Source organism: Triturus cristatus, chromosome 1_2 (genome assembly GCF_964204655.1).
Source record: "Triturus cristatus chromosome 1_2, aTriCri1.1, whole genome shotgun sequence".
Classification (NCBI taxonomy): Eukaryota; Metazoa; Chordata; class Amphibia; order Caudata; family Salamandridae; genus Triturus; species Triturus cristatus.
In genome coordinates, this window is record NC_140580.1 from 441,885,439 (window position 1) to 441,899,357 (window position 13,919).

At 42.7% G+C, this 13,919-nt stretch overlaps 1 protein-coding gene across 2 annotated transcripts in view; it reads right to left on the bottom strand.

Moving 5' to 3' along the window:
• The window catches only part of CEP55 (centrosomal protein 55), a 195,025-nt gene that overhangs the window by 15,560 nt on the left and 165,546 nt on the right, over positions 1-13,919 (bottom strand). For both annotated transcript variants that reach the window (XM_085606124.1, XM_085606125.1), the window contains one exon: positions 10,555-10,677. In XM_085606124.1, the coding sequence (XP_085462250.1) occupies positions 10,555-10,677 (123 nt within the window). The remainder of the gene's footprint in view (positions 1-10,554; positions 10,678-13,919) is intronic.

A 13,919-nucleotide genomic window follows, 5' to 3' on the forward strand; every position in this document is an offset into this window, starting at 1 on the left:
ACACATCTACTGATTGAGAAAGAGCGTTACTGATGGTAAGTAGCCTGTTCTGCTTATGGATACATTCAAGCGCATATTCTTCACCTATAGAATATATACTAAAGAATTCCCATAACCCGTATTTCCATAACCTGTGGTGGGTCTGTGGAATGACTCAGATCAAAAAATCCTGCACCATCGAATGACCGTAATGCTCTTCCCTTCAGACCTCGCTGTCATGGCATTAGTGCTTTGCGAACATGTGCACTATTGCAGCCGGACAGACATCCAGGATAGGCACTCGGCATACCAATGCAGTGGTAGCAGCCTAGTCCCTGGTGGAATGAACCCTCAACCCTTCTGGTGGCTGTTCTTGGCCATCACGTAACAGACCTTAATTCGGATGATAATCCTCCAGAACAGTTAGTTTCTGCATTGCTTTGCCTTTCTTTAACCCAGAGAAACCCACAAAGAGCTGGACGTCCACCTGATGGTCTTAGGTGTAATCAATGTAGAAGCGGAGTGCCATTTAAAGATCCAAATGATGAAGTCTCTCCTCCTTGAGGGGTGAAATATGGCAAAGAATGTTGGATAAGTGATAAGCTACCCAATATGAATGAAAGTCGCAACGTTTGGAAGAAAGGCTGGGCTAGTGCTCTGCACCAGTTTGTCCAAAAAGAATGTGGTGCATGGCAGCTGACCTGACAGCTTGACGCTTTTTTACACAATTGGAAGAGGTGACTGTGATGAGAAAGAATGTATTCAAGGTTAGAAGGCATATGGAAAAACCGTGCAATGGCTAAAAAGGAGTATACGTATGGAAAGGACCAAATTAAAGTCCCACTGTGGCATCATGAAGGATTTAGGAGGAGACATGTGGACCGATCCTTGGAGAAACTGCATTAGAACAGGTGATTTTAACAAGGACGGTTGGTCCGGTAAATGCAAAACGGCCAAAAGGACAGACAGATAACCTCTAACAGCATCCACTGCAAGTCCTTGCTGGCTTAACCACAGACCACACATGAACACATCCAACAGTTTCGCCTGCAATGTGTACCTGTATGTCTAGTTCAATGACCACAGCGAATGAGGCTGACTCTTCCAAAGAAGGGGGAAGAACCCAACCCCATGTCAGGGAAAGTATGCAGCCCACTGGTCTCTTGTAGGTCTAATAAAAAATGGTCATCATTGTAGGAAATTAGCCTTTTCTATGTGGTCAACCCAGATTTTGCACCTTTTGCTGTGTCCTCTATTTTTATTGGCTGTAGAACTCTGTGCACTTTACGCCTGATAACCTGTACTGAAGTGCCTGTGGTACCCTGTTAAACATGGTTGAATTGGCATACTCCCAACTGGCATATTTGACTTGCCTACAAGTCCCTAGAACACTGTGCAAAGTGTACTCAGTGCCTTGCTCTTTTGGTAGAGAATGAATACTTTACACATTACCCCACGTTAAGCCTGTCTGCTCTGTGCCATTACTAACAGGAGTTTGAGCTCAGCTTTACTGAATAACAGAGAGAGGCCACCCTGACAAGGGTTATGATTATTCCTTGTAGTGGGTAGTTACCCACCCCAAAAAATACTATTTCTTACAATCATCCTATTGCAGAAAGAAGTAATTCCCACCATCATAACCAAAAGCTTCTTGCCTCTTAACAGAGTTAAAGCACTGGACAAAGGTCACTGTGTTATGGAGTAAGAATGTATTTGGGTTGGGCACGTCGGAACTGTGCAAGAATGCAGCTTTGGCCGAGGTTGAAACAGATTCGGTTCAGAGTCAGACAAAACAAAGAGATCGATGTTCCCCTTTTGACGCTGCTGATGGAATTTAGGCAGCAGAAACTGGCATGAATCATGGTGCTCGGTGAGGAGCTGGATCCGAAGCTAGAGATTACATCTATATGGGTCAGGAGGCACAGATGGTTCAGAGAGCCGACCTGCCAGCGGTAACCCATGGGGCCCAAAGGTGCACCAGAAGGAGCCATAGGTGCTGAAGATGTAGAACATGGCCCCCTTAAATGCATCAATTTGTTGTGGTGTTGCCAACATACCTCTGAATCCGGGTGTGTCGGTATTGGCTGCTGAACTGGCTCCTAAGTAGGGGACCAGGAGGGAGACCGTGGGAATCCTTGGAATCTTTACGACTTTTCAGATGGAGAGTGGCGATGTCGTCAGCTTTGACTTCTCATATTTCTTTTTGATATGGACTTACCTGAAGGCTGGGACAGCGGTGAGGAGCTATTGTGGGACTGGCCTCGAGAGCGGGAACGAGTCCGTGTCCTTGACTTCCAGTGTGCCATATGTGGCTTCCTGTGGTGCTTGGCGACGTACACCTTTCCTTTGTGGTTGCAGATGACCTTTGGGTTCATCAGGGCACACTCACAACACGACTTGGAGTCATGGTCCGAACCCAGACACACACCTCATGGGGATCTGTCGCAGTTTGAGACCGTCCCTACAATGCATAAACCCTGTAGTTTTAGGCAGTGAAATGTTTCCTTGCACACCGGAAATACATTTTGAAGAGGAAAACGCTTGTCAGAGGATGAGAAAAAGGAGGAGCTGGTTCCTCGCCTACGAAGGCATGGAAAGAAAACGGATTCCCATGCGCTTTAGTGGTACCTAGTGCTGCTCCAGTAGTTACTTCTGAGGAAGAGTTGGGTCGACGCGTGGCCAAATGGCACATGGGGCTATGGTGAAAAATCTTTCAGATCCGGACTAGTGCCTGGGAATATTCCAAAGGTGAGAATCTGCAGTTCGAGTTATACATCAGAACTGCATATTTTGAACAGGATTTACAATTACTGAGGCTTTTGTGAACAGCCAAATGGGAATCAAAATGTTTGGCCGTATGTTCACTAGACAAATCCGCCCAACATAGGATAATACCAGTCTTGTTTTCCTATGAGAGTGTTCCGATACATGCAGTTTCAGAAAATAGGATCACAAATAAGCACAGTGACTGCAATGTAACAATCAAAAAAGGTAATTGTGTTATACTGCATCTAGCTTCAAACTTCCCATCACGCCCTCTGAGGCAGGCCCTAATTGCTTGCCCAAATAATCACACTTCAAAGACACTAAGGAGGCTCAACTTCCTAATCAATATGAAACACATGTAGTGTCATCTTGAATTCGGCTTGGTGGTCCCTACAACGGTAAAGACTAGTGAAAAGATCTGTGAACAATAATGATAGAATCAATTATGCTTCTCTGCCTTTTGTTTCTTGCCTATTTCCTTTCAATTCTTTGACTCCATACCACTCTTCATTTGAGTGTCTACTTTTCCTCCTACAGTGTTTATCCAACTCCCATCTCCTAATTCCCTTTTTCTATTCACAAACTTTGAGGTATGATTTGACACTACTTTAGCTCACTAAGGCCATTCACTTTTAGTATTTGTCTTATCATTTTCTCTAGGGAGATTTCAACAGCTTTACAGACTGCCAGATGCTGATCAGCAATGAAAATGGCTGCTGTTGCCTTAAGTTGCTTCATTACCACTTTCAGGATTTGTCAAACAATTGTATGTCTCCTGGATGTACATCTTGAATATCGACCCAAGTTATGTTGCTACAGGGTTCAGCCATGCCATTGTGAGCCATTATCTGTTACGTTTGTAATATAGGTTATTTTTGCCTGGCACCTCCTTAAAAGTTTTCTTACCACAGCATATCCTTTGCTTTCCTCGATGTCCTCTTTCTTTACATATCCCTCTAACATAGACTAGACCAGTGGTCTTCAAATTTGTTTATTCCCACCTCTACCCATGATAAAGTGATATATCTCTTTGTATACTTAAAAAAGTCTAGTCTACACCTTTGCATTTATTTTTACATGCAACTTGTTTCCCCAGTCTTGCTGTTTAGTAGCAATGTAAATATGCCATTTGTGCAGCATAGGTTCAAATGCTAGAACAATTGCTCAGTTGGCTCATGCAATTGGTACAGTTATTTTTTATAACAAGGCAGTTACAAATTCCTATCCTGTGAAATGGTCCAGGGGTTATGTTTTAGTGTTTTATATGTGGCCTGCTTTACTCTCATTTGAAGAAATGGATTATTGTTCAGGCTGGATAAAAGACATGACATTGAGTTGGTTACTAATATTCAGAGTAAAAAAAATCTGTTGTGTTTGTACATAAATAATAACTTGAGTTTTTATGTAGCACTTGGTGCCACATATCTGCAGTTTCTAAGAACTCTTATGTATCAGATGTTACTATTTCAGTGGTACCGAATTTACTGATTTTAAAGGGATGGAAGGTTGAGCCAGCATTGCAGGGATTTCAACTCATGTTTGTTTCTTGTGAATATGTCGCCCTAAGTGGGAAGGGTATGCCCAGACGTGGGTCCCGTGCTCACTACACCACTGGATTCAAGCTATCCTGGCTGATGAAGGGTGATGCCCTGAAACCGGTCCCAGGATGCTCGTTTCCTGTCCAGGGAGGACCTGGCTGGGCAGATCGGGCTGGACTGTTCCCACAAGGAACAGGGTCAAGACTGATTTGCATATGGCTGGGTCCAAATTGGGGTGGTGTGGTGAGTAAAAGAATGAAGGATTAAACCCAGATCCTTGTGACTGGGGGCGAATGTTTGCATTGGCCAGCATTCCGTCCATTAATTTTTTCTTTTGCATATGATTTTCAGATCACACTGTTTCAGCAGTGAACCCTGAAGCACTGTTGGTTTAAATACACATTTACAATGTCTGCTTACTCATATCTCTGCATCCATACTTACCCCTGCATACACATACCCATAAACACTGTCACAAATCCCTGTCCAGTCCCACCTCTTGCTGGAATAAGTTGTGACAAGCATGTTTTTCTTGGTGACTTGCTGTTTCTTGTGTCCACTTGTGAATGTCCCATGAGTCGTTTTTCATACCTTCTTTAGAGTATTTATGGCTGCACTTTCAGAGTGGGATGAGGAGTGGGCCGGAGACTCTGCCTTTAGTTTTCCTAATCTTTGCTCTGTAGGAAACAGACCATATAAAACAGGAGGAGAAGCTGCTTGTAGGCCTCACAGTTATTTAGGTCTCGCCTAGGCAGGCTCATGTGCTGCCATTTCAAGACATGCTGTATCCAGACTATGGGCTTGAAGCTCCGCCCATCTTTTTAATTGGCTCCTTTGACTGTCCTTTGCAAATGGCTGCTTTTCTTTGGTTAATATGCTCAGTAGGCCCTCATTCTCTACTTTGTAACCTCCCATGTGGACTGCTACTTTTACATGTGCTCTTACTGTTCCTGGTATTTATTACTTTACAAGCACTCTTTTTATTTTTATCCGATTAGGCTCAGGGACTCGCCCACACTGGCTCCCCTCTCTCCTCCCCCTGCTTTCTCGTGCTACCCTGATACTGCCACTTGCTCCCTTCTCCTCTGGAAGTGGCTGCCTCCTCTTCCCCCCTGCTTGTTATTTGAAGCTTGCTTATTATTTGAAGGCATTCTTGAAAACAAATCAAAAAGCTATGGCACTCCCTCTCTTCAGCGCTATGCAGATGCCTCCTGGCACCGGGAGCTGAGGCAGCACTGCCAGCAGAGCAGGGTTGGAATTTGTGTCAAAATGGCAGATGCGAGCGCTGAGCTAAGCTCCCGCTGATCTACAGGCCTCACAGAACGTCAGAAACCACAGTGGTTTGCTGCCTCTCCCAGTCTTCCATTGTGTCTGCCATTTTATTTAAAAAATCATCCAGTCCTGGCACCAGGGAGGCTTTGCTCATAGCTGTGCATTGAGATGCAGCAATAATGCTCCCCATTTACGGTAAGCAATCCCCCTGCTGCTTCTCCATGGTGGTTCACTCTGATGATTTTATAACAACAACATTGTTAATTGTTGCAGATGTCACATACAGGGTACTTCGCGTTATCGGCCCAGGTCCCATATGTCGGACACTTACAAAGTTACTTCCCACAGGAGAACTGGCATGTGCTATAAGGAATGGTATGGTATGGTGCTCCGTGATACTCAGTTGCTCCCTTACGGATTAAACCTTGGGATGCAAACAGTGGGTTTCTGTTTCAGCCCTGACAAAACATGACTGCTAAGGGAAGGATGAATAATTATACATTGGATTGAAAACTGGGCCATGGTTTCGATACATTGGACTGGCATGCACTCAAAAGGCAAGTTGTGGGTCCTTCCCCAAAAAGCGAGTTCTATTGTGATTGCTGCAAAAGTGAAATGTTATGAGGCTGGCAAATTATGACGTGTGTGCATGCTTCTATTAGCCTCCTTACCTGTTGATGTCAGAAGCTGCCTTGACAGTGAAGACAGCAATTTGGGTGAGCAGAGCCTGGCTGACACTGTGCATAGGGTGAATGTGTGATTGGTTAGGTGGATGGAAGGTTGTGACTGAAGTCTTCCTGGTTGATAATGCTCCGATGTGATTCAGTCAAAAGCATTGTGTCTGTGAGAGGAGGAAGCATGCTTAGCACCTGCAGTGATGTTGCATGAAAGAGCCTAGTCATGGTGGGGGTTCTCTCGGGTGGGGACTATCAGGATAATCCAAAATCTAGAAAAGACTTGTTCTAAGTAGCACCATGGCGTAACTAGTGTACAGTGCAGTTAACATGGCTGATCACCAGATATGTCCACCAGTGCTGTGGCTGGGGCAAGGCAATGCTGCACAACAGGCTCAAACAGATGGCTGGGTGTTGACCTTGGTAATTCCAAGGCCAACACCTTGGTTGCTTATTAAACTAGCAACACTGGTTGGAGGTGATGAGAAATGGAGCAACCTCATAGTGGGACCATCCTGTTTCCCCTAAGGCTAAGAATAACCCATTCGAGAATCTATTGAGACTAAAGAGAGGAGTATCTCAGAAGGCATAGGGTGAGAAATAAGAGGTAATGCCACAGTTGTAAAACTCAAGGTACATTTGAGTAGTTAGTAGCGTCTGTATCATGGCGATCCCTTAAACATATTAATATGTCGTGAGATGGAGTAACCTCCAAAGCCACTAAACAAGATCCCCAGTGACGTCCCCTCAAAATACTCATGTAGATGTTTAGCTGCAAATAGGAGGACTGGCAATAGACCTGGAGCGTTTGTGATTTCTGCATGGTTGGAAGAAGGAAAGGCTTCCTTTCCACAGCTCCATAAATCCTGGTGAATGAACTATGGCTATGGCCCTGAGGGATGCTAGAGGACACCATACACGAGAATGCAAAACACCAGTGTCTGCAACTCTCAAGCATCGGAAGCTCTCCTGTTAGCCAACAGCAGTCACTCCACCTTTGGACCTAACTATGGGGACTGTACCGCATTCCACATCCCACACTATGGCTTGTATTCCACACAGATGGATCAATGGTAAATTATGGTCTACATTCTTGAAGCGGATAAAGTGAACAAAAGGTGAATTCTGTAGCCAATGTGTGCCTGTGGTGCAGCGCACTGCCTTGCCTGTTTAGCCATGGTATGGTTAAGAAGCCTGGCTACTACCTACTACTCACATTAGTAGATAGTGACAGCACTTGTTTTGCAATGAGTGTCCCACTGCATGCCATACTCTAAACCCCATCGTCTTCCAGTTTACTTTTATGGGTCATTTATTCAGTGGTCAACTGTACATGGCAGGCAGTGTCATGACAAGTCATTACAGAAAGGGCAAGTTGAACTACTGCAACACTTGCAGATATCTTGAAGACCATGTGGAGGGTTCAGGGAGCCCCTTTAATTACAAGGATATCTACTGTTGGGGCCTGAAGGTGTGACCATGCAGCATTATATTGCAGGATGAAATAGTATGCAAAATTGCTAATACGGTGTAACAGTGAGCATATTATCTACATATTTCAGCAAATATGGGGGGATGGAAGAGAGCAATGGTGAGTGGGCATGGAGGTAAAAAGCAGTACACAGGAGAGCAATACAGAACAGGAGATAAAACCATAAACAAAAAAGCAACATGGAGCACAGAGAATGCAAGGAGTTTGGCGTGTGGAGAAGAACATGCGAGAAAAAGCTTACAACGTGAGGGAGAAAGTGGCAGGGGAGTGTTGGGGCAGATATTTGAAGGGGAAAAGCACACAAAGAAGTGAGCTGGCAAAGATGTATTCAAATGGAAGGCTTGAGTAAAAAGAAAAAAGTAGCTCTTAGTAAGCAACTAACCAGCAAGATGTCACAGAAACTTGAGGGACACAAACAAGATGGACAAGCAGGGGCAAGAAAAGCCATGGAATAAGAAGCAATCAAATGAGTGACAATAAAGCCAACCAATGGTAAGCAGTGGGTGGAATGGAAGCTAATGTAAATTATGGCAAACCCACAGTAGTTATTTTGCAACCACACAGCTTACCCTGTCTGGTAGGCACAAGCTAAACAAGCATTTGCAATGCAATAGGTCTCGCATTTATTCGAGTTTGAGCTATTGGCATTGTAAATGACAGTGCCTTTTATTTATGTTTTAAAAAACCCAAACTTAAATAAAAAGCATTGTCATGTACAATGCCAATAGCTCAAACTCGTATAAATGCGAGACCTATTGCATTGCAAATGCTTGTTTTTTTATCGCAAAGAGTAAATATCTGGGCTCTAGAACTTCTAACGCGACACCAGATGCAGCTCATGCCTGCAAAAAGTTTGCTAAGCAAAGGGATAGAGGGGTCATAAACCCCCCGCCCCCCACTACACTTCAAAAGCAAAGACAAGGAATTCGAGCAAAGGGACCCCATAAAACTTGTGCTTATCTCAAGGAAGCACATTCTTCAAGACAAGCAGAACAGAGCAGGGAGTCCTCAGCAACAACACAGATCGTTCGTTTACTATTACCAGCGCGAGTTTGCTGCTGCCTTGGGGGCAGCACATTACTTGTAATAGGCTGCACTGACCTTGCGTGAGTCCAGGACACCTGTTGAAAGCTGTGCCCTGGGACAGAGTGGAACAGTGCACCCATTATGTAATACGGGCCCTGGTAACTGTGTGAGTGCGTCTGTGTGTGTACCTCCGTGCGTGTCTGTATGTGTGTTTGTATGTGTCTGTACGTGTGTCTGTGTGTCTAGGTGCGAGTGTGTAATTGTGTTTGGGTGTATGCGTGGTGCGTGTGTCTGCCTCTCTGAGTGTCTGTAAATGTGTCTGCTTGTGTGTCTGCGTGTCTAGATGCGAGTCTGTATCTGTGTATGAGTGTGTGTCTGGCTCTCTGAGTGTCTGTCATTGTGTCTGCTTATTGTGGATAGTCGTAAATGCACCAACTGTGTAATCTAATGTCTTGAGTTTAGGCGCGAATGTTCCTTCTCAATTATTGTTCAAAATGCCTGCGCCTCCTTTCTTTTGGTGTTGGGGCGGAGGCAATGTGGGTGAAGTGAGGCCCCCTGTGGTACTACTTTTGTTAATCACACGTGGGTTATTCACTCAGCGTGAAGACAATGAGAAAGGGGCCTGACTGGTGGTAGCATGTGATCAAATACAGAAAGCGCCCCCGTCTTTGAAGTGACTGGCTTAAGCACACAGGGGCATGGTGACGTCACAGACACTGGGGTGGAACTCTGTTTCAAGCAAGCATTGCCGAAGCCAATACGTCGGCCTGGCATTTTGAATCCTAACTAAAACATCTTAGAACAAGGGGCGTTTTAGGAAAATGTGATCGATGTATGCAAGTCTAGTTTGCATAGACCACAGTGAACTTCAAAGTAAAAACATTTAAACAATATTACATCGAAGCTGCTTTCCACGCCAACTTGGCGCTTTGTTCTCTGAGGTAAGAAAACACTCAGTTTTACTGTCAGGGAACCGGGCGTGCAGGTTGCTGTTTGAAGATGTCGAGTGTCTGCTTTGTCTACGCCTCGCTGAAAAGTCTGCTCACGCTTAATACCCAGTTAAAGGAGGCTTTGTTGCTGGCTCGGGGGCTTTGATATTTTAACAAATTGCCTCCTTTTGCCGTAGTTAAGCATGAGGAAGTTGATATTATGTTCTGTGCGAGCGTCAGGAGATTGGAAACCGGAAGGCATTGTCATGCAGGCCCGGCTGGTGAAAAGCTTTATTTACATCGCGATCACATCAAAGCGGCCGCGAAAGTGAAAGCAAACGAGTGCTTTCAGGCTGCCAAATGGTGCGCGCGCCCGGCGCACATGCACTGTATTTGGAGGCCTGAAAGCACTCGTTTGCACTTCCAAAACTCGCTTACTATAAGTCTCGCCAGAGCAGCGCTAAAGCGCTGTCTCAGGCGAGACCTAAAAAGGGAGTACGTTAGGTGGAACAGTACAAATTTATGGGGCAGGGAGAGTTGATAAGATGTAGAAGGACATGAAGTGTGGCTCTGGACCCATCAGTACAAAGTTTACTTATTTAAAGTTAGTCATGTATTAAAGTTCTGTATAAGGAAATTCTAAGGAGTTTAACGGGCAACACAATTGAAAGTAAGAATTCAAAGGTTCTTAAAAGCAAGCACACCACTAATTAAAAAACAAAATTTCAACCTTGCTGACAATTTTTTTTTTTTTTAAAGTTATGCTGAAACTCGTCAACTAAAACAGATCAGTGGATGGGGAATTGTTATTCATAGATCCATGACAATAACTAATATAATTTGATTTTCCTAGAAATAATAAAGATTAGTACTCATACCACTGGCTGCAACCGCATTTGCTCTTTTGCCTTGTGCAACTCTTTCCGAACTTTGTATATCTGGTGTTGTGTATTCTGGTTATCCAACTTTTCGTTTTCCAGCTCCGACGTACATATCTGAATCTTGCAACAGATGCAAAGAAAAGAAATATTCAGTTACTGAAGAAAAGGTACTTACAACGCAATGTATTATCATAGAGCACTAGGCTAAACAAGTTAAATTAGAAGCCATTTACATTTCACTTGGAGATAACTCCACAATTACTAAAAATCTCAAGTTGAAACAAATACTAATCTCAACTTCTATAGTTGCCATACATTTCATAAAGTAAACCAAACATCTTTTTCAACAGCTTCCCTGGCATGAATATATTAAATGAACATGGAAGAAAAGAACATGCCATACGTGTGGCACCATATAGTTGGAATTTTGAAAAGACAAATTTGCTAGGCCAATTAAGAAGAAGACTTTTGCTATGTTTTCATGCCTTCTACGTGGTTAGCATATGATTAATTTAATAGAGGTAAGAGTATTATCCTCTTTAGGACGTAGTAGTTCACTTTAGAGCCCAACAACATGACTGGTAGTGGAAACCCTTTCGTTATATCGCCTCAGTGCGTCTTTTCTGGTTTGAAGCAGTGCAGATAACCACTCAACATGATGCTACTTTTATGCAGACAGCATCTGGGATTTTATTGAAGTCCATGTAACTTCAGTATCAATAGTCCAATACTCCTTCAGATCTAGAGATTCTCCGAATTTACCAGCTACAGAAGGAGTTTTGGGAATAGCCCCAGGTTATACAATATGAACAAGCGGTTTCAAGAGGACTTAGCTAAATGAAACTTGATGAGCGACAGACAAGATTAAGTCTTTAGGCACCACACTCTCAAGGAGTGGAAATAATCTGCTACACTTGAACATGGGTCGAATGTTACAGAGACAACAGGACATTTAGAGGTGGGAATTCCTGAACCTACAACTTGGGGCCACAATAAAAGTGGTCATAATACCATTTTTCACAAATATGTTATAGGTCACCAATGACATCTCAATCACAACCCTAACAACAACATCATGAAATAGATATGCATAACTTTTGTGTGTAGAAGCAGGGGAGAAGGGGTCGATAGCCTGGAACCATGATTTTGACCTCGCTCAGTCAGAGTTTCTGCTTCCAAAAGTTTGGTAATTGTTTGGTAAAATAGAAGCCAGAGCAGGTTGTGTAAGCAAATAGTGGACGTAGAGTATTTGTGCACTTCAGAAATACTGCTTTATCCACCAATCCTAATGCTGAAACCTAGATTCGTGCAGGAGGGTGGGGAGTGGTAAAGTAATTTCCATCATGGTATTGAAAATTGTGGTGCACAATAACTGCACCAAATGAGCAACAGACTAGTATTGAAAGACTAACTGAGCAAGGGTAAAAGCCATTGATTTCACTTTGGATAGTGGTCGTTGAATACATATGGACTTAGCTTTGCGGCTGCACATTTGGCACAAAATACTGAAGGACACTTGACGAAACAAGCCAATAAATTTCTCTCTTATAGAGATGATTCGCATTTGAAAAGTCCTCACCTAACAGAAAATGATAATACTTTTGGCTGTCTTTCATAGAGAAAAAAAAATTTGTCAATTAGCCGAATGTGGATCCTACAAAAATTAAGCAAATTCCTGTGATACAAAAAGTAGGTTAGGGCTTTTCGACAGACTGCTTAACATGTCTAAACACCCTTGCCATGCGTTTGATTCACTCTCAAACTGCCAACCAAGATTCAAGATTTGTATTTGATTTAGTCCTCAGCTGAAAACAACAATTTAAAATTTTAAAAAGCTCTTGATCAATGTAAACAGATTATGACATACAAATTCATCAAGTGGCGACATAAAAAAGCGAGATAAGGCCTTGAACTGAAACTATATTATATCTAGTTTGGATAGGGTTTAAATGCCGACGTCTGGCCTCGAATAGTGTCGGATTTGAACATTTAAAGAGAACATGCGGTAAATCTTGCACTCCTCGGTCACATAAATCACAGATACTAGTGGTGTTTTCAGTACTGTTCCAATTGGAAGTGAATACTTTTAAAAGTAAAATCCGAAGTCGTAATAAAATGATACAACGCCGGACTCCATGCCCTAAGGTAAAACAAATAGAACGTTGCTGGTGTTTGTATTCTATTGATTCTGCAACCAAATTCTCTCTTTGCAAGAGGATATAATCACAACAGTGACATCAGATGCTATTACAAATAAGGCCTGAACCATTTATAAGATAATATGTGCGAGTAGTTTAAAACACTCATCCCTACATTTAGTGATTTAAAGGAATATACTGTGGGATATATTACACGTAAGGAATAAAACACTATGTAGTATGGAAAAATAGTACACATTTTATCTAAAAACTGTCAGTTTGCAAAAGGATCGGCTGGAAAAATCAATTAAACTCCTCTAAGGAAGTGTAACAGTCTCCAGAAATCTGGGGAATGCTGAAAATGTGGATATGACATGGATAACTTCACACTAATGTAGGAGGAGACTTGTAAAAGGATTACTGCTTTGTAGGGTGACCTCTAAGAGGAGGCCTTAATTGACCACTCGGACCAGTCTGACCTGAACCAAATTTAACAATTTACCAAAATCAATTGTGTTCACTGGCACAGATAAAAGGAATCTCCTTTATTCAGAATTATTATAGCAGCGGAATAATTATCACCCAAACATCAAATATGGAAAAAGGGACTGAGGCTATAATGCAAATGATGACATAACAAGGGGTCAGGCTTAAGAACAAAACACTGGCACCTTTCATTACGGTCTCGAAACTGCTTCTGGAGATGTACATTGGCAGCAAATCAGGAATGTTCATCCAGTCTATAAAGCAGAGTCTCACATGAGACAATCCATACACTAACAAGCATGTAAAGCATTTATAGAAGGGCATGCAAGTTTATTCAGTATTTAAATAATTATAGGAAATATTCCTACCAAATAAGTAAACCTTTGAACCCTATTCAACCATTTCCCTTTTCTTACACATGGCTTGGATAAAATATTCAATGTTATACGATGTATAGCAACAAAAACGTTAGTTACTATAGTTTATTCCACTATACCAACATTTTATTGAACTCTAAATCAAACGTATAACTGGCTTTATTTTTACCACTTTTCTTGGCCCAGCTCAAGGGTGTAAATGTTTAGAATATTGGCTAGAAAGTGGAAGAATGTGGTGGTTTTGAGGCTCTGGTTCTTTGAATGCAGGCATACTCAGTTTTGGAAACAATGATTGTGTCATTTGCACAGAAGTCTATAGTGAAGAGGCTAAATTTGGCCTTGCTGCTTCTCCACCATCTTT